Below are 27742 nucleotides of genomic sequence, written 5' to 3'. Positions count from 1 at the left end.
TGTTTCGTAGAGACTTTTATTTGGACACCACAGTTTAAAACTAAGAAGATGAGCCGTGGCTGATTGGTACAGTAACAAAGTGAAAGTGAAAAGTGAAATTAATATTAAAAACATGCATAAAGCTTTTCAATCTCAGAGTTGATACAAGAAACCAGGGAAATACTAAATAAATCTTGTATTAGTGGTATTCAGCAGCTACAAGTGTCGTTCATGTTCAACAGTGCGTTTTGTACGACTTGCAACTTGTGTTATAAGTCACATAAAAACAACATATTTATATGTTAGTGCTTAAACTGAGGTCTAAATATGCAAAAAATTAAAACATGTGAATCAATACAAAAGTAAAAATAAAAACGTCATTAGTAAATGCAGCCGTGGAACATTTTAAAGCAACATTTCACTTTTCTTTTTTTTCATTTCTCATATCAGTTGCCTCTTGAATACATTCACAGGACGAGCGTTAGGGTTTCATTCCGGCAATACAACTTGCAAAGCAGAAGTATACGTTTCAGATAATCACAGGAAAAAACCCCCACGGGAAGCAACATCTCCACAGGTGCAGCCAGAGTGGCTCATTCCATTTATCAATACCACAAAAGGTTTGGCCAAAATGAAATGTGGTGTATGCTTCAGACAGGCACAGATGTAAAAAAAAAACATTTGAATAAAAAGAAACTTCCTCTGCTGTAGTGCAACAATGTGATATGGAAAATACACACATATTTGACTCTAGTTTGCATTACAAACATATTTGCATTAACAGTCATATCAGATATTATTATCAGAGATAAGAGTGATGAATGGCAGCAACAGGGTTTGTTCACCATTGTACCTCACAAACAGCCTTTAAATGTAGTTTCCAACATTTTGGAAGAGCATGGAATACACATGTTATGTAATCACATGTCATAATAAAACACAAGTAAGACGATGTAACAAATAGCTATGTTTATAGAGCATAAAAAAGTAAAAAGCTTGGATTTCTTTAACTTAAGTAAGGCCTCATTTTCCTTCTTCATATTAAGTTTCCAAAAGTTCACCCCTTCCGTTTCAGTTGCAGTCTTTGTTGTCGTCTTCATGTCTAGACAGACAAAGAGTCACTGTGGCTCCATGTGAGAGCACGGGCCGATCTCTCTGGCACCACCGGCGGCACTTTTCCTCTTCCCCCAGTGCAGGTGTCTGTAGATGGAGTCAAACACTGACACCGTGTAGCGTGCAAACAGGGTGGTCCACCTCACTGCGTCCACCATCCACTGCACGGAGCGCCCTGCAAAGGCCACAAACACTGCGGTGTAGTGAACCAGCAGCAGCAGACTCCTCCCTAGCTGCCTGCCTTGGTTGATGATCCGGTTGACTGCTTGGTCGTGTGGTGCCATCCTTATTTCTGTCTTCTGACTTCTGCCAGATGTAGAAAAAAATATTTTTCGTTTTTTTTAATGTATATTTATACGCAGATACTCCCTAGAAAGGAGTAGATGCCTGCGAATTTGCAGACGGTCCCTTAAATACGCGAATCCAGGCTGTCCAATCAGAGCAAAGGAAGTTTTGTTTCCGGGAATGTTTTGGTGATGTGGCTATGCTCTGCCTTCCATCCGAGGATATATATCACATAAAAAGCAGACACATTCACCTGGGAAGCAATAGCACAGGTGAGTCAAAGGTCCTTAAAAAAACACACCACTTACTGAGCTGTGTTAAAGAGTTGTCACCCACGAAGAAGAACAACTCATCGAAGCAGGATTTAAACAGTCCTTCTAGGTTAGTGACCAGCGTTAGCTCGCTAAGTAGCATTAGCTAACTTACTGTATCGTGGAAAGTAAACACCGGATGTTTCCCCGGATTATGCTGCTCACGCCGCCGTTTCTTAATCTTTTAATGCGCCTCCATCTTTTTGGAGGCGTCGCTGTCCAGCCGCTCGGGAAAGTTTGCCGTCCATCTTTTTCGCCTTAGCTAGCTTATAATCTTTGCTGTTCACAAAAAGGGTGACGCAGCCGCAGTGAGTGTGTTCGAGCAGGTTCGGGTAAAGTCGGCTCTGACCGGTCCGGCTCGGAGGAAAATTGGCTAGGGAGTGTCTGCCAATCTGTTGCTTTTTTTTTGTTGTTGGAAAAAAAGTAATACAATTGAGAAAGATATGTGTCAGTATAAATCCAGGTTGTATAGTTCATTTATAGAAATGGTTCTGAAAAATCCCCAAATATTCTAAATCTTGTAACATACATATACTATTTACATAATATCGCATACATTTGTATGTTAATCTTCAGTTTATTTTCTCAATTATTTGGCCTATGATATTCTGATTTTAAATATGCTTAAGACTATGTGTATAATCACACCTTGAGAGGACGTGTCACTCAGCGTCGGGCAGCACCTCAAGCTGTTCTTGGCAAAGACAGTAAATGTGCACACATCCTTCATTATATACTGTGTATTACAAACACACGGCTGCTCTGTGAGTAATGTATTCTGCTCATTGATGGAGGACGTTGCAGAAAGTCAATAGTTAAACATTTCCACTGTTTTATCTACGGGGAACAGAAGAGGGCTTGCGCGGGTGTGGCAAAGACATAGAATTATATGCCAGATATTGATAATGTTACTTTTGATATGTTTCCCCCTCACAGAGCCATCTTTATGTTCAGCCGTCTGGCCACAGTCCTCCAGGAGCTCTCTGGAGAGGAGGGCCCAGATGGAGATCCGCAGGTGAGAGAGCAACACATCAATTATGACAAATTAAAAGAGTATTTGCCAAGGCAGCTTCAAAGGGTATTTCCTCCATTTCCCATAATGCTTCTTTTATTTGATCACGAAGCTATAGAGGATCTTATATTATATAGCTGTTAAACTGGTTGAACAGGTCAAACTGATCATATCTGTTTCCTCTAAACAGGGCGTGCTGGTGCCTCAGCTCCCTGCCGGTGAGGGCCCGGCTCCTGCGGAGTCTGAGGCCCCCGAGGAGGCCATGGAGAGGCTGGCTCACCTGGAACAACTGGTGGTGCAGCTGAAGGAGTTCATCCGAGACAAAGACTCTCAGCTGTTAAACAAAGATGCACGGCTCAAGGTGAATAACGTGTGTGTGTGTGTGTGTGTGTGTGTGTGTGTGTGTGTGTGTGTGTGTGTGTGTGTGTGTGTGTGTGTGTGTGTGTGTGTGTGTGTGTGTGTGTGTGTGTGTGTGTGTGTGTGTGTGTGTGTGTGTGTGTGTTTTCTATCAAAAGTCAGTTATGTTCTTGGTGTCAACTAATGCTTTTTGTGCTTCTTATCTACAGAACGAGAAAGAGGAAGCTGACGCCCGCTTCACCAAACTCAAAATGCAGGCCAAAGCCAAGATGGTGGCGCTCAACAAACAGATAACAGAGTTGAAAGGACAAGGAGAAGCAACAGTAAGTTTAAATGAAGCCAAATAGCCTCAGCCTAACAAATCCTCCTACAACAACGATCTTATACACGTTTTTATCTGACTCGAACGTCTGTTTTGTCTACAGCAGAGTCCAGACAGCTCTTTCACAGGAGCTGCAGTCGAGGAGGAGCTCCAGGAGCTGAAGAACAAGCTGAGTGAGGAGGAAGCCAAAAGCAGAGAGCTCTGGGAGCAACTCCAGACCACAGAACAGATCCTTCAAGAGAAGCAGTCTGCCCACGCTGAACAGGTGACATATCTGGGTCTCTCATTACATGTAGTCGCACTCTGTTAACAAACGAGGACTTTCAATGATTTGTTGTGTTTTTTTTTTTTTTTTTTTCAGTTGGGGAAACTGCAGGCAGTGGTCTGTGAGAAGGATGTGCGATTCCAGGAACAGATCCAGACACACGAGGAAGAGCTGCTGAGGGTCACGACGCAGTCTCAGCGTGACGGCGAGCTTCAGCAGGTAAAAGACCCGTCAGATCTTTAAAAAAGTGTAACACTTTATTCTGAAAATAGTTTGAGCTAAAACACATTATTTAACTACAGTTTCATAACTGGCACATAACTCAAATGTGCCTCTGTTCCTCTGCTCTCGAGGGGATAAACACAAAACACGTTTCAGGTTTTCCACTCGTGAAAGGGCAGATGATGGCCACACTTCACAGATAAATCCATTGTTTGTGCGATGATTTGGTCTCTTTGTGTTTGCTTGTCCCAGGCCCTGCATGCAGCGCAGAGGCGTTGTGAAGAACTCGAGGAGGCCTTAAACTCTCGGTCCCAAGTGCTGGAAATGCTGCAGGAGGAAGTGAGCAGTGCTGATCAACAAAAACAGGTACAGAACCGGAAGCACTGGACGCCATTTGTGCAGATATTTGTAGTGTGTTGGGTTAGAGACTGTTGTGCATGTTGGCACATATTTACAGATGCTTCAGTTGCAATGAATAGTGCTCCTGCTTGATGAAAAGAAAGCTGCTCAAGCAGTCACACCCTTATCTTATGCATTGTTTGGCTGAGCCACACACACGACACACCCACTCATGTCCTCTTTCTTCTTCTCTCCGTCTAAATTTCTGCTCAGATCTTGACTGTCCAGTTCCGGCAGATGGAGCAGGAGCTGGCCGAGGCCGTCAAGCGGAGGGAGGAGGAGAGGCAGCAGTGGGCCGAACAAGCCGGCAGGGCCGATGCGGAAGTCGCAGCCCTCCGAACCAGCCTGGAGGACTTTGAGAGAGAGAGGACGGAGGCGGCGGGGCAAGAGGGCGAGCTGTCCTCCCTGAGAGCGGCAGAGCATGTTGGTCGGGAGGCTCTGGAGAAGGAAAAGACGGAAGTTGCCAGATTGGAGAGAGAACTGGCTCTGATGAAAGAGGCCGAGCTCGCAGCCGTCCAAGCGAGCCGCGACGCTTCAGAGAGCGACAGGGCGGAAATAGTTCGGCTGGAAAGTGAACTCGCATCCACGAGAGAGGCAGTCGTCCATGCCAGCCAGGACGCCTCAGAGAGGGAGGAGGCAGAAGTTGATAAGCTAGAGCGAGAGCTGGCTTCGCTGAAGGAGGAACATCAAGATGCCCAGAAGAAGGCTGAGATCTTGGCTGAAATTTGGGGACCTCTGCGGTCTCTGGCTCTTGAGGAAGCAGCCGAAGACGTCCCCCTCCCTGCTGACCTTTCCCTGTTCCTGAACACTGTGCAGTCTGTTGAGACTCAACTGACGAGGCTGAAAGATGAACGCAGTGAGAGAGAGGAACATTGTGTCGAGCTCACCCACACCATGGAAACCCTTCAGGGTATGAAACTGTTCGTTTATGAAGTTCAAGCACGTGAAACCTTTTAGTTTCATCGAGATGTTTAAATATGAATCTCTGATTTTCAGAACAACTTGACAGAAAAACCTCAGAACAGGAGGAAACCACTGCCATGATACAACATCTGCAGCATCAAACCATAACGGTCAGTGCTCAGAACCCATGAACACCTGGTATTATTACATGATCTGTGTATGGCATTTAATCAACAGGCATTCAAAATACGTTGTTGACAATGTGAGCCCTCCAAATGTGGTCTTAAAAACACAGAAGCAAGTTTCTGCTCAACGCCAGAATTGAGCAACTTTTCTTACTTGATGTAAATTCTAAAGGAAATTTTAAATAAGCTCCTTGATACTCTGCAAGTCTTATCATCTCAGCAAAGATTTAACTTCAAAGTTTATCACTGCCTTCGTAATGACTTTCTGTTTTTCTGTCTCTGTGTTTATACGATCAAAAAAGGTGTTGGAAGCGTAAGATGTGGGACTGGAGGCTTAGTATAAGCTGAGGTATAAGAAGTTAAAGTAGTTCTGAGTAGTCTGTCTACAAAGTCAGACAAACGTGTCTTTTTTATTGTACCTCTTCTTTAAAATACATTTCGAAGAACTTTTATTTTGAGAGCAGGTCAGTCAGGCTGGTCCTCTACACCTGGTCCAGGGTCACAACATGTGTCTGGTCCTGGTTATGTTCCTCTGGACAGATGCAGGGTCACAGACAGACTGTGGCTACTGCGCCTAATCCCCTCTGCACTGATCCAGTGTTAGGACTGACCGTCTTATCTAACGTTCACCTCACGCTACAGCCGTGTGTGCTGCTGATATAGATTTAAGATCAATCATAGAAGCCATACAGAGCTTTAAAAACAACTTTCTGTACAGGAAATTATCTCCAGTAAATGTTTAATCATGAGATCAAAAAGCTTTAATCTTGCCGAATATCTTTTTTTGTTTCAGGCGTCTGAAAGGGAAGATGAGACTGAACCATCGGCAGAGGAATCATCTGAAGCTAATGAAGGTACAAAAACTGGATTCGTACTCCCAAAATAAAATTCATACATAACGTGGAACATAATGGTTAAGATCAGTACACTCACTCACACACTCTAAAAGGGATTCTGCTCTGTCAGAGGTGTTTGTTTACCTTTTATGCAGCTCTTATTTACAAGGATACTCTGTATAGGGACAACATTACATAACTTGACATTACTGAGTGTGAGGCAGTGATGAAAAATATATATGGACATTTACTTAAAATACAAATTTGAAGTTTTTGTATTTCCTTTGTACTTTACTCTATTAATACTAAATATAATCAACAAATAAATCATGATGCTTCAGAGCTGAAATGATAAGTCAATCGACAGAAAATGAATCAGCAACTATTTTGGTATTCATTTAAACTTTTTAAGTAATTTTTCCAGCAAATATTTTTCTAATAACTTACTCCTTTTGTTGACTTCCACAGCACACTTACTGGAACTGGAGCAGCAGCTTTTAGAAAAAGACAACGAGCTGGTTTCCTTGCGGGAATCCCTCAGACTGGCTAACGAGCACAGCTCCAGTGGGGATGCATCATGTGAAACCTACGATCAGACTCCAGATCAGACTCAGGATGCCAGTGCGGCCCCCCATGACAGTTCCGCGGCCCTTCCTGACTTCACGGAGGATACACAGGAAGAGGAGACCACCTTAGTTGCTGAGGACACCTCAGTCCTCTCCATTTCTGCTGATAATGAGAGCAGCCCTGAGCTTATTGGAGACCAGCCCGAGTCCCCAGAAGAATCCAAAGGGACCTCCTCAGATGAGATGGTCGCCAGTAGTGATTCAGAGGTGGCCCACAGCAGCTGGACGCTCCTAGAAGCTGTGAATCAAGATGGAGGCCAGGAGTGGCCGTCCATCATGCAGGACTTTGGCCAGCTGCAGCTGCAGTCATGGGAGGCGACGAGCATGGAGCAGGAAACCTCCATGGTTCAAGTCGAGTCCTCCTCTGTCATCATCCGAGAGACGGTGGAAGTTCATGTAACTCAGCACGGTTCTTCCACCGCAGATGGTGACGTGGCCTCTGGTCAGGTCTTCGCTCAGGCCTTAGCTGAGGAGCTTCAGAGGAGGTACAGTGAGCTCTTGGCTGAGCTTCAGATGCTCAGAGAGGCAGCTGCAGAGTCACAGGAGAAAATCAAGAGTCTGGAAGATGAAACGCAGTCCCTTACTGCTGCAAAAGAAGAGGCCGAGTCCCAGGGCAATAGTTTTATAGAGGAGCTTAAGTCAGCCAGAGAGGAGTTGGACAAGCTCTCTCAGCAACTCAGCTCCGTGGTGGAGAAACACAGTGTTGAAATGCAGCTTCTGGAAGATCAGATAGATATTTTAAGCACTGAAAGAACAATTAAGGAAGAGAAGATCCAGGCCCTGCAGACTGATCTGGAAATGGCCCACCAAGCTTTCTCCGAGCAGGAGGGCCAGGCCAGGATGCTGAGTGCTCAGCTGGAGGACAGAGAGCTCCTCTCCTCCGAGCTGGAAAGGAGGCTTCAAGATATGGAAAGCAGCATGCTGGAATACTCTCAAACATCAGATATTAACAATGACACTCTGTCAAAGAAGGACATGGAGATCAGCGAGCTGCACGGCCGTCTCAGCCAAAAAGAGCAAGAGGTGATGGAGCTCAACGACAGCATGTCTGCTAAACTCCTCCAAGCAGAAGAAGAGAAGTTCCAGACAGACGGGGAAGTCGGTAAACTGAAGGAGCAGATAGTGGACCTCGAGAAAGTCAGGGACGAGAAACAGAAAGTGAGTCCTGAAGACTCAGCCGCTCATGTGGATGATGAACTCGTCTGTGTGCGAAAGGAGAAAGGAGTGCTGGAAACCCAGCTGACGACCACAAAGAAGAAGTTGCAGGCTGCGCTTGTGCAGCGCAAAGAGCTCATGAGGAAGGTTGCCGATTTTGAGGTAGAAGCAAAGAAACGGACAGAGCGAGATGAAACGGCAAAGGGAGAAACTCCTACAGACGTTCCTGAGGTAGAACAATCGAGAGGACATGACATTCAGGAAATGGAGGCTAAAGTCATCGAACTCGAGGAAGCTTTAAGATCCAAAGAAGAGGCGGTAGAGACCCTTGAGCTGAAAATCAGCCAGCAGGATCAAGTTCTCACCGAGACGCTCGCTCTGAATAGAAAGCTAAGTGAAGAAGCTGCAAACTCTCAGCAGGCGGACGGTTCTTCTGAAACAACTGTGTTGCAATCCCAAGTGGCCTCTCTGGAAGCAGAGTGTGACACCCTTCAGAAGAAAGTTCAAGATGCCCAAGAGTCTCGCAAGGAAACCATCCGCAAGGCAAAAGAGAAAGACAGGCACCACCGGGAACAGCTGAAGCAGCAGAAAGAAGAACACGGCGAGCTCGTGGAACGTTTTGAGGTGCAGAGCGGCGAGCGAGAAGAGCTTCTGGCCAAAGTGAGAGAACTAGAAGAGAAAGTGAGCGCTGAAAGAGAACCTCGTCAGGAGACCAAGCGACTGGCTGAAAATGTGGCAAAGCAAGCGGCGGGTGATTGGGTCCAGGAGGACTGGGTGGATTTTGCCACATCGGAGACGGATTCGTCGCGGCCACATTCCAGCGACCCAGTTCAGCATTTTGCGGAGCAGTCTGACGTCCTCTCTGCACAAATGGAGGAATCTGTGAGAGCACTCAGAGACGAGATCCAGACTGTGCGGCTGGCTAACACAGAGCTCGAGGAGAAGCTGCAGGAAACCCACACCAGTTTGTGTCTGAAAGAGGCTGAAGTATTGGAATTGGGCAAAGAGCTACTCGCTCTAAGAGAAAAGGAAAGGCAGATCGATGCACTCTCAGAGGAAATTCGTGATCTTAGAGAAAAGTATCAGCAGGCGGAGTCTTACGCTGAATCCCTGAAAGCAGAGATGGAGGCCGAAGCAGCAACTGCAGATTCTACTTCCTCCATCACAGCTCTTCAGACCGAAGTGCAGGACTTCAAGCAGTTCCTCGACAACAAAAACCATGAAATTATGGAGCTGAGTCAGCAGCTCAGCGAGCAGAACTCTCTCATACGCTCAATGCAGGACACGGTGTCTCAGAAGGATCAGCTAATAGCTTCCTTACAAGAAGAAGTGCAGGCTGAGCAAGAAAAAGCCCAAAGGTTAGAGGTTGAGGTTCCACTGAAGCAGGAGGAAGAAAGAGACAGCGAGGCAAAGATCCAGCAGCTGCAGCGAAAGCTTCAGGCTGCTCTGATCTCTCGCAAAGATGCCTTGAAAGAAAACAAAACCCAGAAGGAAAAACTAGCTTCAACTGAGAAGCTTGTTGCTGAGCTGCTGCAGAAAATTGAGTCGGCAGAAGAAGAGCTGGAGAAGCTCAAAGCGGAAAGAGGTAAACTGATTGATGAGGTCGACCGGACATTGGTGGAAAACCAAAGCCTAGGCTCGTCCTGCGAGAGCCTCAAACTGGCCATGGAGGGCATACTGACGGAGAAAGAGGCCTGTAAGAGAGAGGCGGAGCTGGCGAAAGAAGAGGCGGCCAGAGCCTGCGGAGAATGGGAGGAAAAGGTTCACAGCTTGAAGGACGAGTACGAGACCCTGCTCAAGTCGTATGAAAACGTGAGCGACGAGGCAGAGCGAGTGAGACGAGTCCTCGAGGCCGCCAGGCAGGAGAGACAAGAGCTCGCGACCCGGGTGAGGACGCACGAGGCTGGGAGGCAGGAAGCCGAAAGGCAGGCGGAAGAGGCACAGAAAGAGGTGACTTCAGTGAAAGACAAAATGAGAAAGTTTGCCAAAACAAAGCAGCAGAAAATCCTGGAGTTAGAGGAGGAGAATGAGAGACTGAGCGAGATGCAGGACAAGACTGTAATAAAACGAGAGGGCAGGGCTCTCAAAGTTGAGGTCGAAAGACTTCAAGCTGAGTTGGATGCTACTGTGGCAGAAAAAGACTCTTTAGGGCAGCAGATTGAAGAGTTGAGGGAACAACTTGCCCGGACAAGAGAGAAAGAAGACTGCGTAATTCAAGCTCCTTTGCTTAGCTCTGCAGCTGGTGTAGAAGAGGTCGTCACTGCCCAGCAATCGGACATAATCGTGACCAAAGCAGAGCCTGTTGAGAGTCAATATGAAGACAGAGATAGACCCTCAACCCCAGAAGAGACGCCAGCTGACCAAATAGCTGCAGTGGATGCACCAGAAACACATTCACAACCTACTGAGGAAAACGAAAAGGAGGAAATGGCGGAAAGTTTTAACGTTTTATTAGAGAATAAAATGAGGGAGATGGAGGCAGCTGTCAGTGCAGAACGGGAACTGTGGCAGGAACAGGAGGCTGGACTCAAAGCGGAGCTGGCTTCTCTCGAGCGAGATCTTCAGGAGAGTAACGAGAAGGAGAGCCTTGTGGCGTCGCTAGAGAAGTGCCTTCAAGAGGGCAAAGAGAGAGAAAAGAGTCTGGTTGAAGAGGGATCAAAGAGGGAGGCCCAGTTCAAGGAGCTGCTCCGAAGCCTCGAAACTGAGAAAGACAACCTGGAGGAGCGTCTGATGAACCAGCTGGCTCAGCTCAACGGGAGCATCGCTGGCTACCAGCAAGAGGCTGCAGACAACCGCGAGCACCTCGCTGAGCTGCAGCGGGAGGTGGAGAGGCTGGAGAGGGAGCGAGCCGAGCTGGAAGCCAAGGCGCAGAGTGAGAGTGACCGGGCTGCCAGGCTGGAGGAGGACATGAGGCAAGCCCAGAGAGAAAGGGCTGAAGCCGAAGCAGAGTCGGGGAAGCAGAGGGAGCTGGAGCAACAGCTGAGGTCTGCCCAGAGGGTCCGAGAGGGCAGCCAGAGCCGAGCGCGTCAGCTGGAGGAACTGTTGAGGGAGAAGCAGCTGGAGGTCCGACAGCTGCAGAGGGACTGCATCAAGTACCAGGAGAGGATCAGCGAACTGGGTCGAGAAGCTAAGTCGCTGCAGCTGGGCCACGATGAGCTCCACAGCAAGCTAGAGCAATCCCAACTGGAGACTTCCAAAACCACGGAAGACCTGAAAAGGTGTGAAGCAGAGTTGGCCAGCTGCAAATCCCAGCTGGACGAGGCGCAGACGCAGGCACGCGAGGCTATAGCTGAGAAAACCACCCTTGAGCAGAATGCACAAAAGAAAGAGGCCTCGTTGAAAGCGGAGGCAGAGCAAACCCTCGACTCTGTGAGATTCAGGCTCGGAGCCGAACTGAAGGAGATGGAGCTGAGACTGGAAGAGGTGGACAGAGAAAGGGACCGGGAAGAGGAAGCCACTCTGGAGGCCAGAGAGGTGGCAGAAGCAGCCGAGAGACGCGCCCAGGAGATGCAAGCCCGTCTGGACGAGTCTCTGGCCAGGTTAGCCGCCTTCTCGCGCTGCATGTCCTCACTGCAAGACGACCGGGACAGAGTTTTGGACGAGACCCGACAATGGGAGACTCGCTTCAATGATGTGCTGCAGAGCAAGGAGGCTGAAGTTCGGGAGGCTGATACAAGGGCCAAGGAACTGGCAGAACAGCTTCAGAGAGAATCGGCACTGAAAGATGAACTTCAGCTGTCAGTGGACAGGTAAAGATCGTCTCTCTGCATTTGTCTTATTCCCCCGAATCCTTTGATTGATTATGTTCAAACTCACAATGATTTATTTTCTTTCTTTCAGACTTGAGAAAGCAGACAAAGACTGGAAGCTGAAACTGGAAGAGGAGGTAAAGAAAGTCGCTGAGAGCCAAGCTGCCCTAGAGGAGGCGAGCAGCAAGCTTCAACAAACTACAACTGAGCTGCAGTCTGCACAACATGAAGCCCATGCCCTGAAAAATGAGGTGGAGAGTCTAACGCAGAGGGCCAGAGCTCTGGATGAGGCTGTGGGTCGGCTGCAGGGTGAAGTCGACCAGGCCAGGACTGAGCTGAGGGAGAGGGAGGCAGAAGAGAGGCGGCTGTGTCTGAACGTGGAGCAGCTAGAGACAGACCTGAGGTCCTCTAAGGCCTTGACAGAGAGCCTGCAGACTGAGTTAAACGAGAAGGAACGCAGAGAGATGGAAATGCTGGTGGAGAAGGAGCAGGCTGTTGCTCAGGTATTAACATGTTTTTATCTACAGTGCATTTTGTATATTGTTCATGGGTGACACATTTCCCAGCATTCACATGTGTGTTTTGCCTCCCAGGCTGCAGAGGAAGCTAGGAAGGAGGCCGACAGCCGGGCACAAGAAGCCGAGGGGGAGCTGGAGCAGAGAAGAGGGGAACTGCGAGATCTGGAAGAAAAAATGCGAAAGGCCGAGGAAGAGAGCAACAACAGAAAAGCCAGACTGGACTCTTTCATGAAAGCCATGGGCTCCCTGCAGGATGACAGAGACAGAGTCCTCAACATGTACAAACAGCTGGAGGAGAAGCACCTGCAGGTAACGCAGACAAAACGAAAGCTCATAAGATATGCCGAGCTTTACTTAGTAGCCAATATAATGTTTGTATTGTGTCCCAGGTGATGTTGGAGAAAGATGGCCTGATCCAAGAGGCGGCGGGGGAGAACAACAGCCTGAAAGAGGAGCTGCGCTCTCTGCTTGTCCAGAGAGACGACCTGTATGCTGAAAAGGCCCAGCTGTCGGCTCAGCTTCACGGCTACCGCGATGAACTTAACCAAGTCCTGAGCATGAAGGACTCTCAGCACAAACAGCTTCTGGCAGCTCAGCGAGAGCGCATTGCCTCCCTGGAAAAAGAACACAAGGAATTGGAAAGCCAGGTAAAGAGCGTGAGCAGAGCCAGAGAGATGGAGGTAGAGGCAGTGGAGAGGGAGACCCTCAGTCAGGCTGTTGACCTTAAGATGGCATCACAGGTGATAGATGCTCCAGGCGCAGAAGTTGAGAAGCTGAGGGAGCAGCTGCAAGCGGCGAGAGATCAAGCGGTGGCACTGGAGGAGACCCTGCAGAAGGAGAGACAAGCGCAGGAGAGCGGGAGCAAAGAGCTGGCGGAGCTGCGCTGGGAGGGAGGCGTGATGCGGACGGAGTCGGAGACCGCTCAGGAGAGGGTGGCCGAGCTGGCCAGGGACTTGCTGACTGTCGAACAGAGTCTGCTGGAGGAGAGGGAGGCCACGACGCAGCTGAGAGCAGAGAACCGGTCATTCTCAAAAGCCATGGCCTCCCTCCAGGACAGCAGGGACCAGGCGGTAAACAAGGTCCAGGAGCAGAGCCTGAGGCTGGAAGAGATGAGTAAGGCAGGCGGCCACGCGCCACAGAGCAGCCCCGGAGGCTCCACTGGAGAAGTGTGGGGGCTGAAGAACGCACTACAAGCCCTGCAGAATGACAGGGAGAGACTGGTGAGTTACATGTCGGACCACAACTCTCCTGGCAAAAGAATGTAAACGATGTAAACAGTTTGATATGTCTTTTATTTTGTGTGCAGCTGGAGCAGCTTCAGGCACAGTCGTCTGAGCTCAAGATGCTGAAGTCGGAGCTGGCTCGACTGGGAGCTGGAGAGCTGATAAAAGTCAGCCAGGAGCTGTTTGAGGAGAAGAGGAAGAACGAAGACATGCTGACTGACATAATGCAGCTGGGGAATGTGGTGGAAATGGGCAAGCAGGAGATAGAAACTCTCAGGTGAGCCACAGAGCCGGCGCTCTTGTCATCGTACATCACCGCTGTTTTTAATCGAGCAAAGTGGCACAAACGGCCTTTCATCGTGCGTGAATGTGTCTGCTTTGTGCTTGTTAGTCTGGAGCGTATGGACTGGATGGCTCAAGCAGAGCAGCTGAAGCAGCAGACCCTCGCCACGCTCTCGGAGAGGGACCAACAACTGCGGCAACTCGGCGCCATGCTGGAGGAAGCCCACGCTCAGAAACCCAAACTTCAGCAGGAACACTATCAGAGAGAGGTATACATTTTGTTGTTTTTGTGTCATTCTTCGTCTTTTTAGTTCCACATCTCACACAACACATTGGGTGTCAGTAATCTCTGTCGGCCCTCCAGAAATGTGGTTTGCAAAGAGCATGATTATAAACTATAAAATCAGCAGGACGTAGGACGATGATGTTGCATATAATGTGGATTTTCTACAATGTCATTATCTTCCCCACAGGGCACAGAGGAAGTGGACAGTGCTCCGGGAGCCCCACAGGAGCGAAGCAGCCTTGTAGACAGCCACGCCTACGTAGCTGAGGTCAAAGAGCTCCAGAGAAGGTATAGTGCAGGTCGAACCTTACAGGAAGTGCTGCTTTAAAAGTGTTTGGATAAAACATGTCGATGATAATCAATGTTTGATTCTTTTACATCAGGCTGGGTGAAGAGATGCAGCAGAGGGTGTCTGCCGAGGAGCAGCTGATGGCCACACAGGATCGATTCAAACGGTATGAAATATGATGCATAACAGAGAAGGCACATTAGAGCTTTAAGAAATATTAGTTTATTTTCATTGGATTAAAATGACTGATAGGTGTTTCTTCTAGTGACTAAATCACCTGGATCTAAAGAGCTTTTTAGTTTATTGATTAAACTGTCAAGTATTTTCCCGATGAGTTGTCAATTGTTCCAAAACTAAGCTCAAATCTTGTTTTTTTGTCTTAACAAACCCAATGCAGACAGAGAAACATTGCTCATAAGTTTGTTCTCTATTAAATGTTGCATAATGTTGAGACTAACGATCATATTCTGTAATAACCGTTGACTAACGGGGCTTTAATATGCTTTCTGTCGTATCTCTGCATTTACATCATTCATCTTTTTGCTCTGACAGATTTGTTCAATCCACAAAATGTGACCGCTAACATCAGTGTTTTTTTTTTTTAACATGATAAGTCACAGCCAGGCTAAATGGCCCTCTGCACAGGAAGAGGATCACTCAGAGACCGCTCTTTTGATCGAGCCGGAAGGAGTTGTCCCCCGAGTAAGGCTCTGCTAATGTTCCCGTACCACCTCATTTGTCATCTTAATAGCTCTCGTAATAAAGACTTATGCGCTGAATGTTTCCCGTAACCTTGTCCTCCCTCTCCTGCAGACTCGGAGAGCTGGTCCGGGTTTGACGCGGATGCTCCGAGTGGCTTTCTGCTCCCGTCAGCGCACCCCTCTGCTGTTCAGCCTCTATCTGCTCACCGTGCACGTGCTGCTGCTGCTGTGTCTGGGCGGATACCTCTGAACGCAGCTCCCTTTTTTAAAAAAAAGAAAAACCTGACAGATAAGAGATGGAGAGACACAGACCTAACCCAAGCCATCAATATGTTTTATGTTGTTACACGGAATACTTTATAGAACGGTGTGAAGGATGTTCTACACACAAACGTTGCACTTTACAGGACTTACGCTTTTAGCCAAAGTATGTAGATTCATGTAGGAAGCTGTTGCTCTCGTATGACTTTGAGGGAAACTCCAGAGAGGACATGAACGGACTTCTTCCTAAAAATCTATGGTTGTATATGGTGGAAAGGTAGATTCCTAACCACGTATGCTGGCATGCTTCACGTGCCTTTAGATTTGGATAGAAAAAACGTTACTTTAGAGCAAAAAACTGACATTTTGGGGACGAGTTTAACGTTAAGCTAACTGTCTGTTAATAATGACATTATTAAAAAGACATGCAGTTAGCTTAGCATCCAGACAAACGGCTAGCCTCCAAAGCCCACTATTACATGCTTTATATTGTGTTTGTTTAATTCATACATAAACCAAAGTAACCATTTTCCAGAGGTATATTTCGGGAGGTGTTTATACAATAGTGTAGTGACCGAGGTATATTTAGCATCTGAGCGTAGAACGTTGAATTGTGGTTTAAACGCTTAACAAACGAGAGATAATGTGTCAATTAGTGAGCTTTAGAGGTTCTTTTTAGAGGCTAGCTGTTTCCCCTGCTTCCACTATATGCTAAGCTAACCATCTGCTCATATCTGACTAACAGACAGATATGAGAGTGATATCATCTAATATGCGTAGACTTCCCAAAATGTCAAAACTGTTATTTTAAGATGGCTTGAGGTTCAGAGCGTGTTATAGTCCAGTCTCTTCCTCTTCTACTCATTTTATGCACAAAAACGGAGCACAGTGCAATTTCAGTTACACATTCCTATTGTGGGTTTCCTTTTCTTCTTCTCTAAATCACATTTAAACAAAAGGGAGCACATTGATATCTGTACATATGTAAGTGTATTATGTCACTCAGCTGGATGTGGGTTTTCCCCCTCTTGCATATCCGATACGATTCCCGGTCCTCTTGCATAGACTTAGATTTTACAGTTTGCTCTGTAGTGTTTATGGCGGATGAAGTTGCCATTCTGGTGCAATGTTACCACCGTGTGGCTTCATTCCAGAAGAGAAAGACTGCTGTTTTCTAATGATATCCGTCCCATTATAGACTACTCTGATGTAGCATAATTTATTGCCATAACAGTTAAAATGATATATTGACGTCATCCACTCGATTCTTGTTTATTTAATCGCGCGCTGTCGGTGAAAGGATCCCTCTGTACTCCTCTTCCTAAACATTCATGTTCTTACTCACATCTTACACTGAAACTTACTTTTAACTGTAAATAATTGTTTAAAAGGGCTGTATAGAAAACTAACATATAATAAAAGTGTTGGTGGTGTAGATCAGGGACAGGTCTTGTGAGGCATTAATTATTTACTCATTTGTATGTCTGTAGAAAAATCGGACATTGGGACTTTTTTTTTTTTTACTTGTTTATTTTGGGCTCAGTTCATTTTTATTCTAGTTCAAATCAAAACTCGATTTGTTCCTTTTTGTTTGTGAAGTAATTAGGAAACGATTTTCATTAATCAATGATTTGGCCGTTTCAGAAAACATTTATAATTGTGGGAGTGACATCATGACGTCCTGGGACATTTTGTAATTCACAGAATAACGCACTGCGTCTTAAAAACTCTTAATGCTTCTCTATATTGGAAGAAGCATGATGTAAACACACTGTCTTTGCTTGCACATTCACTTTTTGCAAAAGTGCGTCTGGCACAGAATAAAGATGAAACATATAAACTGTGTTTGTCTGTACTGAGGTCAGCCAGTCACATGAAACGTGGATGTTAAAATAGTACAGATATAGTTTAATAAATCAACTACTGAGCCAGAGGAAATATTAATATTAAGTGTATTAATCTTTTTTATCATGGATGCAAACTTTGCTGAATGTGCCTGAATCTAATCAAGGTTTTCGAGTTATTGTTCTTTGATGATGTAGAACATTGACACCTGAAGCCAAATTTAAAATGCTTTGCTTACAAATGAACAAAAGTGTAACAAAGAAAAACACAATAGTACACAATAGTAAATCTTTCGCAGGTTTCTCCTGTCGCTGTGGTTCATTGTGTATAAACTGTGTGAGTCTGCCCCCAAGTGTTGTAACTACACTACAGCCGGCTAAATCACAGCTGTAGCGGACGCTGCATTCAAGTTCTGCTCATAAAATAGTTTTAAATGGAAACAATTATAAGTGTAAGTGACGGCGATAGTTGCCAGTGTCCGTGTGTTCAAGTGTTTGTGGTGTGAAGTAGTTCTAGTAGCTATTCAATCCTAAAACTTCCCATTTACTCTTATCACCACTTTGTCTGGTCGTTCATCCTCCGGATTTCCCGAGCGCATTTAAATGCATCATTTATTTCTCTTCTTTATTTTTAATTCTTTAAACATAATAAAATATAATCATACTACATATACAGATGTTATGCTACAATAACAAAGCCGTGTGAGGGTTTTTAATTAAAGTACGATAATATAAATGTTATTATTTACATCAACGCGCGTTCACGTACGCGAGATCCGCGTTCACGTGTCGCCCATCAAACTGTCGCAACTTGAGTGAAGAACTTCGAGATCACTCTGTCGGTGTAATATCCGCCTAAACACGGATACATCAACCTGACAACTAGAAGGTAATGCTATTTTTCTTTCTTCAAACTAAGTCTGACAAGCCTAAATGTATTTACACTTATTTTATTCACCTTTAAAGCTTATTAAGGAAGTAGATTTAGTCGGACGTATACATAGTTTACTGTAAACTTCAACGGTTAGGTTGCATATATATCTTTATTTTTTACCTGTATGCCATAACACTATGTCCAATATTACTTCTTCTACAATTACTTAACAACTTCCAATTATAACAGTAAAATATGATGCAAAAATGAGATGTGTATAGAGAATTTGTAGTCTGTTAAAGTATTTAAGGCTATACAGGAAGTATTTATCTTAAAAAGTATGTTGTCGTGATACTGTTTCATAAGGATTTTGGTGTATTTGTACTACATGAAGTACTGCTGTGTGTTTCATTTTGGGGAAATGAAGCTTCATGTTGAAAATAACTTCCTTTTTGAGACTTCAGCAAATGGTGGTCAGAGCTTGTGGTTGCACATTAGTTTGTGTAGCCATAAATAGAGAATAGGCAGTCGGTGCATACATAACAGTTGTGAATACATGATCATTAATCAGAGTTATGTACTGTCTTCATTGTGGCTCATTGTGTTTTACTTCCCCAGATGTGGAAGTCAGCCGTGGGCCACAATGTGACCATGAAGGTGGCTGCAGAGGGGGAGGACTGGGAGACAGACCCTGACTTTGAGGTACTGTATACTTCCTGGAGATGTGTATCACTGTGGGCGAAAAGATGTCTGCGTCAGTCAACGCATCTCTAAATGTGTGTTTCAGAATGACGTGTCGGAGCAGGAGCAGAGGTGGGGAGCAAAGACCATCGAGGGTTCAGGGCGAGCAGAGCACATCAGGTAAGAGATGCGTTATTTCTGTGTCTGTAAACGAACGGCTCTTTAGATGATGCAGAGAAATGCAGACTGGGTGCTGTGTAGCAACAGGAAGAGGAAGTGAGAGCAGAGAGCACAAGCTGTCAGACAGCAAGTCTCTCCTAATATGGGTAATATGATAACACTGACATCGTTCAAGGCAGTGGTGCTGAATGTAAGAATAGGACATCACTGATTTAGGTAAAACTTCCTGAAAAGTCAACAAATACTTATAAATGTGTGAGTGAAGTCATGACTGTGACATTTTTAAATGCGTCTCTTATCTGAGAGAAAGCATGATGTAAACACACTGTTAATCCTCCAACAGGACACTTCATTTCTAACTAATTTATAGTTATTAAGTTCTTCAGGGAGACACTTTGGACCACTAACCATCTGGGACAACCTGAAGGGGATGTGCACCAAAATCCATTTTTTAACAACTTATTCACTTTTACAACTCTTGACTTGATGCATCATTTGGTAGTGTAAAACCTTCCAGCATCTATTAATATATTTCCAACATTTACAATTGCATAACTACCAAATAGAAACCATAAACACCACTGGAGGGATTTCTCACAACACATCTATAAATCATAAGTCAATTATTTATTTTTGGCCTTTAAAAAACGTCCTATTTTCTTGTTGCGTTCATAACTTTTATGACGTTTGTTCGTGGTTCCTTTTATAGTTTAAATGGCTGTAAAGCACTTGTGTATGAATTGTTGTGCTGTATGAATACATTTGTATGTTATGTATCACTGAATTACTTACTAGTTTCAAATGGCACATATTACTATCATTGTGTGTACTGTTGTGCATCTCTGTGTCAGTGTGTTTGACCCCTGCGTGACCTGCCAGTGTTGCAGAGCTCAGAAACAAAGTCACGCTGGAGCACGCGCAGGGCAAGCAGAAGGAGCAGACTCCCAAAGCGTCATACGGATATGGAGGGAAGTTTGGAGTCGAAAAAGACCGAATGGACAAGGTACAAGATACTCAAAACATGGTTATAAGCTCCTCTTATTTACTGCCCTCGCTCACATAAACCGTATGCTGTGGGCTGAATCTCTTCATAAATGTACCTCTTCTCTCCAGGTGGCTTTGGGGAACGACTATGTGGCGCAAGTCGAGCAGCACTCCTCCCAGAAAGACGCAGCACAAGGGTTCGGAGGGAAATTTGGTGTTCAGAAAGACCGCGTAGACAAGGTGAGAAGACAAGTAGAGCCCCCCCCCCCCCTCCTCTCAAAGAGATTATTTCACCTTCACTAAATGATGTACGTGCAGAGTTTGACACTAGAAGAAGTTTCTCTGTGCTCACCTTAAATCTCAGTTAAAAAACGGGTAACTACCAGCATCATTTAGTGACATTACAACTAGTTTTAGAGCCCATCATAGCCCAGAATCAAACTAAATGGAAAATCAGACACAAATAACTATTCAAAGCAAAGTCTTTTTTTAAAACATTTTGGCGAGGGATCCTTAAAGCAATGTATGAACCTTAAATACCATCTCTGTGCAGTCAGCCATGGGCTATGAATACAAAGGAGAGGTGCAGCAACATGCATCTCAGAAAGGTAAGCCGTCTGTCCACCTTCTCAATTACTGGACAATATTTTCCTTCTTTGAAGGAGCTACGCAACACAATTTCTCTTCCCATCCGCGTGTGTTTAGATCACTCAAAGGGATTTGGAGGAAAGTACGGTGTGGAGAAAGAAAAGGTGGACAAGGCGGCGTTGGGGTACGACTATAAAGGCCAGACAGAGAAGCACCAGTCACAAAAAGGTGAGCTTAAGTCTTAGCAATTGTCTGTTTTCACACCATTTGCTTGACATTCGCTTTATTTAGCGTCTTATTTTCACCAGACTACGCTAAGGGATTTGGAGGAAAGTACGGGGTGGAGACGGAGAAGGTGGACAAATCAGCTTTGGGTTACGACTATAAAGCAGAAACAGAGAAGCACCAGTCACAAAAAGGTACGTTTAAGTTGTAGCATTGACAGTTTTTGCCTGACATTAGATTAATCTTTATTCGTTTCATGTTCAGATTATTCAAAGGGATTTGGAGGGAAGTTTGGTGTTGAGAAGGAGAAAGTGGATAAAGCTGCTTTGGGCTATGATTATAAGAGCGAGACGGAGAAACACCAGTCACAGAAAGGTGAGGAGACACACACGTGTATATCTTAAAATACTCTGACAGTATTATATAGTTATAGTACATCAGACTGATCAGATTGATCTCTGTTTAGATTATTCTGCAGGTTTTGGAGGTCGGTATGGAGTCCAGGCAGACCGCATGGACAAGGTCAGAATTACAGCTGTGATTATTCATTTTTAAAATGTTTGTATTCATCTGGAGGTTTGGTAGGTGAACTCTGATTAGAGTTTATTGTGTGAAATTTAATGAAACCATTTAACCTTTTAAACATTTTTAATGGGTTTCATATCAAATCAGATATGGATGTGATGACAATTGCCTCTCTTGACCTTTTGAAACAAGTACATGTTCCTCTCTGTTGCTCTCTTTCAGAGTGCAGCTGGCTTCTCTGACATGGACTCCCCTACCTCTGCGTATGAAAAGACAAAACCAGTAGAGGCCTGTAAGTTCTGTTTTTATTTCGCTCACCACAATCAACTGCACCATCTTGTCTTGTAAAGCCACCGGTGCTGACGTGTTCCCATGTTCAAATGATCGGAAGCGGGGCCGAGGTCATCGCTAATGCACCGTATTCATAACCATCTCTCTGTGTTGTGCAGCAAGTGCGGGTGCAGGAAAGCTGAAGGCACGTTTTGAGAACATGGCCAAAGCTTCAGGTGAAGAGAACAAGAAGAAAGTGGAAGAAGAGAGAGCGAGGAGACAAGCCAGAGAGGGCAAAGAGCGAGAGGTGGCCAAACGCAGACAAGAGGTAACACCAGCTGAAAACACGTAAAGAGGTCCGAATATTAAGTGACGGTCAATAAGTCACGTTAATGATTCTGTGTTTCCTGTAGGAGGAGAGCAGGACAGAGGAGGAAATGTGGCCACCACCTGTTCCAGATGTGACTCCAGATGAGGCTCCAGATGAGGCTGCAGATGAGGCTCCAGATGAGGCTGCAGATGTGGAGGATGAAATGCCACCACCTGAAATCCACCACCACATGCCAGAGATACAAGAAATACCAGAACCACAACCAGAACCAGAGGTAAGACACGCATTCATTTGTCCATTTAAACGTTAATAAGGCTGGCAATATTCTATATTTTTGTTTTTGTCAACAACCTCCTTTATTTGTTATGGACTATTTTCAGCTGCGTAGTGAGTATTTATAGTGTGTATTAATGTGTTATTTTGTATAAAAATGTAAAATACTGGAAAGATGGCTACCATCTTTCTTAAGAAAACAAGGTGCATTTAGGGAAACAGGTTATTCTTTTACTGTGCAGTGTTTTCACCCAGATGGTTAGAAGAGTCTTTGAGGGTTCTGGAAAAAAACAGCCACTTGGCTCAGCGACTCGAACGTAATGGATGAACACGAAACGTCTTATGCTGAAGATGTTCTGTGATGTTTGCAGGAGGAACCAATTTACGATGAGCCCCCAGATCTGCCTCCGCGCTCGGACGATTTCCTCGACCTGGGTGCTCCTCCGCTGCACAGCGGGTCAGCAGCCAATGAGGAGGATGAAGGAGATTACGAGGACATTTCAGACCCGCCTCCTCCTCCGCCGACAGGTCTGCGTCAGCTGTCAGTTACACGTCGAACATTTTGCAGATGAAACACTCGCTCATTTCAATGTATTTTACAGCCGATGACAACGACTATGAAGACCTGTCGAACGGCACTCAGGCAATAGCAATTTATGACTATGAAGGAGGTAAGACACCTTTAGAGTTCTTCATTTTTTGACGTTTAATAATCATCCCTCAACATTTGTGATGACAAATCCCCCCCCCCCCCCTCTCTTAAACCCACAGAGGCTGAAGACGAGCTCTCCTTCAACCCGGATGACGTCATCACCAACATAGAGATGATCGACGAGGGCTGGTGGAAGGGACAGTGTCACGGATCCGTTGGCCTTTTCCCGTCTGCTTATGTTCAGCTGATGGAGTGAGCGACGGGCTCAGGGAGGTTGTGCACAAGCTTCACTTAGGCCATCGTGTTTCTCAGGTTGTCCAGCAGAGGAAATTAATTTTAGCACTGTATTTATAGAATAGATCACAGAAAATTTGTGCCAAAATAGCTTCTGATCAGCCGACTTCTAGTTATATTGTGTAATATCTCACGTAGGGTCTGTGGCAATGAGCATCTGAAGGTATGACCGTATTAGTGGCAAGGAGTTTCATCTTTTATCTGCAATGAATGATTGGATTGAATAAAATGTTCTAATGGAAAGCTTCTTTATCTTATTATGCAGCAACTTCAGGGCTATTCTCACATTAATTCATAATTTTGAATACATCTTCTATATGATGGTACTCTGAGAAATGGGGGGAAAAAGCCTCAAGGCTGCACTGGTAATATTGATTTTAAACATGTCACCCAGTCTTTATACAACAATAGTAAACAACCAGCCATAGATCTGTAGATGATTTTTTTATCAGAGTATTAAAAAACTTACATTGTAATAGAGAATATGACAATCACCTGCATTGCTATGATGAAGTAAGACTAGCTAAAGGATATTTTGCACAAGTCTTAGTTTCCCTAAAGTTGTCCCAACACGAAAATAAACCTGCTGTTCCATAAGAACAAACATTTTCCTGCAGTGAATTTATAATATCAGACTCTGATGCACAACCACGAATCTGAACAGAATGAGATTCAACAGCAGAAATTCCACAGCTGTCATGTACAAAAGAATACATGAAATTATTTGCTTTTCCTGCGTCAAAAGTCTTTAAGGCGAAGCAAAGGTCTTTAGTTCACCAGGCGATACCCTTCTTCTTCTTGCCCTGGCTACCTTTCTGGCTACCTTTCTTTGCCATCCGTTTGCCTTTCAGTTTCTTGGCCTGCCGTTGATTCATCCACCCAGGGTACTGACCATTTTCATCCAACAGAGTTTTCTTGTTGCGCTTGCTGTCCATGTCCATCTTCCCATCTGTGACACGAAAGACGACAAACAAGGTTTACCAAAAGCAAACGCACCAACAGAAGAAAGAAAGTGAAGTCTGTCTAATCCTGTGTGTATGATGTAAATAATTATCTTTCAGATTTTGTGTCAGGTTCTCAAGGAACCCAGGTTAATACCAAACATTAGCCCAACCTGACAATCTGTGGCTAAAACACAAATCTACAGAAACCAGTTAAAATTGACCTTTTAGCACGAACACTTTGAAACACAACTGGAACAATACACAACTACATGTCAGCTGTCTCACTCACCGTCACCCATTGCCTTCTCCTTGATCTCGTCAGCTGTCACCACAGTGGCGATCTCCTGCATGTCAATCATGGCAACTTCTCCTTTCTTATCCAGACTCAGAGCTTCTTTCAGACGGGCCAGCTCCTTTGGAGCATACTTCTTCCTCTTCTCTGCACGCATCTTCCTCTTCCATTTGCTCCGGAGGCTTTTTGCCATTTTAGGGTCGATCTGAAGAAAAACAACAACAACACATCAGTCTGGTTTACACATTATTATCCAATTATTTCCCTAGACAGGAGGCGGCTCTCTGAGGGCCAACACTTCACAAGTATGAATACATTATGTTTCAGCTTCAGGACAGTTTTCTCTAAACCATGTTTATGAACTATTGAAGACACTGTCAAAATAATACTCCTAAAAAGAGCATAAATATTACACATTTCAATATTACGTTAGTCAAAATACAGCTCACAGGACATTTATAATTACATAATAGTGAAGGATGGTATCAAACGTGAGAAGTGACACAGTTATCTGTTCACAGCCAAGATAGCAGTACAAGTTATTGCTTGATAGAAGTAGGTATTAACATAAAATAGGCTTCTAAAAGAGCTGGCTTTGGCCTTTAATGAACACTATTCACACGACGCAAGATCATAGTTATAACATACGTGTCCACATATCAACCAGAATAATAAAGCTAACATTATACATTGTCGCTAATTCGTGATAGTGACTAATTATTAGTTAATAGCTAGGGCTATAAACGTTACGGATACAACCCGTTTGCTAACTTGTTAGCTATCAAAAGCTAAAGCAGCTCAAGTACGCACTTCAAAGCTAGCTAATACCACGTGATACATTAATAAAGTGTACTAGCATTGTTCGATATGTTAACAGTAAACGGTAACTTACAGGAAAACTAGTTTAGCTGCTTAAATGTCCTCCGTAGACAGGCTAACACACACTCCGCTGCTTGCACGTGTTTACAAGTAAGAGAAGAAAAAAGCGATGACGCGGGTTTAAAGAAACAGCAACGTGATTGGCTGCTTCAGTCAATCTGAAGATCCTAACCTCTGATTGGCTGGTGATCTCGAACCAGGAAGGACGAAGGATTATGGACTGTAAACAGGGTTATTTGACACCCAGGTATAAACTAAGCTAATACAAGCAAAGCAGTGTCTTTTAGCGCTGTAAAATAGTTCGTGTTTTTATTTTTTATTGGTCTCTAATTTGACAGATAGTCATGAGCAACTGTTCAACCAGCATGGCTCCTGCGCGCAGCTTCGGCACAGTTTGCAGCCCACAGCTCACTTCTTCTCTAACACAGATGTGCAGCATGTTGGACACCGCTGCAGAGCAAATGATGGTCCACAAAGACTTCCAGGCAGCTTTTCAAACATGCGACAGAGGCCTGGAGAGTCTCGCCAACATGGAGCAAGAGGACAGCAGGTGAAAGTCTAAAATGCACCTTGAATCGGTTGAATGATCCCTGCCTGGCTGGGTGGTAATGTCACTGTGTGTGTGTGTGTTTCTGTGTTTTGCCTCCCCAGATGTGGAGATTTTAAGGCTGGCTTCTGCATCTTAGGGATTCAAGCACTGGCTGAGCTGAATCAGTGGCACGGTGTCTTCTCCTGGGTCCTTCAGCAGTACGAGCACCAGGAGACAATACCGGCTAAGATAATGCAGATGTGGTGAGTAGAGATGAAGCTTTTAGTCGATTAATTAATACGTTGATCCACAGAAAAGGATTCTTTGATTCCATCTTCTTAAATGTGAGATTTTTAATTACAAAAACAAGCAGACATTTGTATATGTTTTCCCTTTCTCATTCCCATTTTTATTCCAATTTAATTGGAATAAAAACACAAGAAAAATGTCCATTATAATTTCAAGGTAGTGTCTTCATATTCTTTGATCTATCCAACAAAAGTCCCAAACTCAAGGATATTTTATATTTTATCATTGAAACAAGAAGAGCAGCAGCAAATCCTCACATTTGAGAAGCTGAAGTTTGAATATTTGGCATTTTTGCTTTAATTCCTCTGCTGATTGACTTATGAATTCACCGACTGATCTTTTCAGCTCAATACAATATCATTTCTCTCTCGTGGCAGCATACTTCTTTACTCCAAGGTGGGAGAGCCAGCCTCGATGCAGGAGGCCGCCAGAGTTTGGTTACACTGCCCATCCAACAGCAGAGTAACGGGGTTCAGGACGGTGGCAGAGCTGTACCTCCTGCATGTCCTCGTGCCTCTTGGACACAGAGACGAGGCGGTGGAGCTGATCGTCGGCGAGGTTGGAAGCGCTGCGTTCACAGAAGAACAGAGGCAGACGGCACTGGATGTTGTGGAAGAAAAAGAGCAACAGAATCAAGAACCGCCTCTAAATCCCGGCATCAGTCCAAACTCTACGACCACTGCACATCCTGTCTCAACTCGAGGTCTTCAGCTCAGTCCTTATGACATGCATTATACTAATTCATATAAGTGCAAACAATTAATGCAGGCGTTCTGATTGTGTTTGCGTTGTACAGGATCTGTAATCCGTAAACTTGAAGCCATGCTCAGGTTTTTGTACAGAAACGTGTTGGTGACCGGCTCTGGCTCATTCCCTCTCCGGAGAGTCTTTCTGGCTGCCCTCCTTCTCTACATGCTTTTTTTCCGCTTGGATCCAGGTTTGATTAAATCTTTCTTTGTAGCTCAGTTTCATCACAAGGCTTTGTTGAAGTATGAAACATTGTATTGGAAATAAATAAAGCATTTCTTCCTGTTCTTCCCCTGCAGCTCTTCCATCTTCATTCATGTGGATTTCCAAACTTCTCCAACTGCTCAGACAGATGTGGACGGCCATGTTTGCACCGTACTATCAGGCTGTGAAGGACTAAAAATCACAATATGTTTCGTTCATCATTTTGATTCATTTTCACTTTGTGTTGATTAGAGAATATGGTTTCGTCCCTTTTTCAAATTGCATCAAACCTGTGTAAACACCAGTTTAATTATTTATTTTTACTCCAAATAAACATATTTCTATTAGTGTTTGCTGTTTTCTGAGTCAGAAATCACCGCCTTAAGAGGCTCCACTAGATTGTTAACTCTGATATTAATTCGTCAGCTTTTCATTTAGCCAGAATGCTTTTAAGCCAGGTCCTTGTGAGTACATTGTACTTATAAATGCGGACGTCCGCTCAATTTGTGTGTATGTTTAATTTAACGGTACATTTCAACATATTATCAGCTGATAATTACTATAATTATCGGCTAAAATAAATACGATATCATTCATGCGGATTTGAACAGTGTTTTAACGGTTGAGATGACAAACTTTATTATAAAACAGTGAAATAGCCTTTAGACACGTGTGTTATTGGCGACACAACGTGAGATAAAAGAAATATCAGGAAATAATAATGTCGCAGAATTAAATGGACCATAATTTAGATTTGTTTTGTGTTTGTTGGTATATTAATATTTTACAGGCTGCGCAGTGCGCATGTCAACTATTAGGTTTCGTTTACGTCAAAGTG

The 27742-nt window shown here is 44.6% G+C and overlaps 4 protein-coding genes across 5 annotated transcripts; 3 read left to right on the top strand and 1 right to left on the bottom strand.

The window, feature by feature from the left end:
• The first annotated feature begins 1559 nt into the window (after positions 1 to 1559).
• On the top strand, positions 1560 to 17223 carry golgb1 (golgin B1). Of its 2 annotated transcripts, none has more exons than XM_079183446.1 (20): positions 1560 to 1649; positions 2625 to 2703; positions 2891 to 3061; positions 3267 to 3380; positions 3486 to 3644; positions 3741 to 3863; positions 4119 to 4232; positions 4479 to 5175; positions 5262 to 5338; positions 6147 to 6207; positions 6658 to 11719; positions 11811 to 12222; positions 12313 to 12546; positions 12627 to 13457; positions 13544 to 13737; positions 13852 to 14011; positions 14216 to 14316; positions 14412 to 14483; positions 14932 to 15019; positions 15131 to 17223. In XM_079183446.1, exons 2-20 carry the CDS (start codon positions 2635 to 2637, stop codon positions 15266 to 15268), a joined length of 8877 nt encoding a protein of 2958 aa, XP_079039572.1. In that variant the 5' UTR covers positions 1560 to 1649; positions 2625 to 2634; the 3' UTR covers positions 15269 to 17223. The 2 variants fall into 2 exon arrangements, with proteins under 2 accessions (XP_079039572.1, XP_079039571.1); XM_079183445.1 differs by having other exon boundaries at positions 3483 to 3644.
• Positions 17224 to 17910: 687 nt separating this feature from the next.
• hcls1 (hematopoietic cell-specific Lyn substrate 1) lies at positions 17911 to 23280 on the top strand. Its single transcript, XM_079184206.1, has 16 exons — positions 17911 to 18012; positions 18616 to 18699; positions 18785 to 18858; positions 19738 to 19861; positions 19972 to 20082; positions 20396 to 20450; positions 20548 to 20658; positions 20739 to 20849; positions 20920 to 21030; positions 21122 to 21177; positions 21403 to 21472; positions 21630 to 21778; positions 21864 to 22055; positions 22426 to 22582; positions 22657 to 22725; positions 22826 to 23280. Exons 2-16 carry the CDS (start codon positions 18616 to 18618, stop codon positions 22960 to 22962), a joined length of 1611 nt encoding a protein of 536 aa, XP_079040332.1. The 5' UTR covers positions 17911 to 18012; the 3' UTR covers positions 22963 to 23280.
• A 148-nt stretch (positions 23281 to 23428) lies between these two features.
• Positions 23429 to 25221, bottom strand: llph (LLP homolog, long-term synaptic facilitation factor). Its single transcript, XM_079184207.1, has 3 exons — positions 25129 to 25221; positions 24234 to 24441; positions 23429 to 23949 (listed from the first exon to the last, which is right to left on the bottom strand). Exons 2-3 carry the CDS (start codon positions 24427 to 24429, stop codon positions 23774 to 23776), a joined length of 372 nt encoding a protein of 123 aa, XP_079040333.1. The 5' UTR covers positions 24430 to 24441; positions 25129 to 25221; the 3' UTR covers positions 23429 to 23773.
• Positions 25222 to 25357: 136 nt separating this feature from the next.
• On the top strand, positions 25358 to 27219 carry pex26 (peroxisomal biogenesis factor 26). The gene is made up of 5 exons (XM_079183477.1): positions 25358 to 25665; positions 25767 to 25907; positions 26331 to 26656; positions 26750 to 26890; positions 27000 to 27219. The coding sequence occupies exons 1-5, from the start codon at positions 25460 to 25462 to the stop codon at positions 27098 to 27100; spliced, it is 915 nt and encodes a 304-aa protein (XP_079039603.1). The 5' UTR covers positions 25358 to 25459; the 3' UTR covers positions 27101 to 27219.
• Positions 27220 to 27742: the final 523 nt, after the last annotated feature.

This window comes from Pholis gunnellus, assembly GCF_910591455.1.
Source record: "Pholis gunnellus genome assembly, chromosome: 22".
Taxonomy (NCBI): domain Eukaryota; kingdom Metazoa; phylum Chordata; class Actinopteri; order Perciformes; family Pholidae; genus Pholis; species Pholis gunnellus.
Note: the sequence above shows the minus strand (reverse complement) of the source record. Positions and strands in the feature narration are given on the sequence as shown.

What these genes read in the sequence shown, in the direction of transcription:
- llph (XM_079184207.1), bottom strand. Translation starts at nt 24,429, where the DNA reads ATGGCAAAAAGCCTCCGGAGCAAATGGAAGAGGAAGATGCGTGCAGAG. An exon ending in GGAGAAGGCAATGGGTGACG is followed by an intron (nt 23,950 to 24,233) that starts GTGAGTGAGACA and finishes TTCGTGTCACAG; the next exon opens with ATGGGAAGATGGACATGGAC.
- golgb1 (XM_079183445.1), top strand. Translation starts at nt 2,635, where the DNA reads ATGTTCAGCCGTCTGGCCACAGTCCTCCAGGAGCTCTCTGGAGAGGAG. An exon ending in AGGAGCAGGCTGTTGCTCAG is followed by an intron (nt 12,223 to 12,312) that starts GTATTAACATGT and finishes TTTGCCTCCCAG; the next exon opens with GCTGCAGAGGAAGCTAGGAA. An exon ending in CAGGAGATAGAAACTCTCAG is followed by an intron (nt 13,738 to 13,851) that starts GTGAGCCACAGA and finishes TGTGCTTGTTAG; the next exon opens with TCTGGAGCGTATGGACTGGA.
- hcls1 (XM_079184206.1), top strand. Translation starts at nt 18,616, where the DNA reads ATGTGGAAGTCAGCCGTGGGCCACAATGTGACCATGAAGGTGGCTGCA. An exon ending in GACAAAACCAGTAGAGGCCT is followed by an intron (nt 21,473 to 21,629) that starts GTAAGTTCTGTT and finishes TGTGTTGTGCAG; the next exon opens with CAAGTGCGGGTGCAGGAAAG. An exon ending in AACCACAACCAGAACCAGAG is followed by an intron (nt 22,056 to 22,425) that starts GTAAGACACGCA and finishes TGATGTTTGCAG; the next exon opens with GAGGAACCAATTTACGATGA.
- pex26 (XM_079183477.1), top strand. Translation starts at nt 25,460, where the DNA reads ATGAGCAACTGTTCAACCAGCATGGCTCCTGCGCGCAGCTTCGGCACA. An exon ending in ATGGAGCAAGAGGACAGCAG is followed by an intron (nt 25,666 to 25,766) that starts GTGAAAGTCTAA and finishes TTGCCTCCCCAG; the next exon opens with ATGTGGAGATTTTAAGGCTG. An exon ending in GCTAAGATAATGCAGATGTG is followed by an intron (nt 25,908 to 26,330) that starts GTGAGTAGAGAT and finishes CTCTCGTGGCAG; the next exon opens with CATACTTCTTTACTCCAAGG.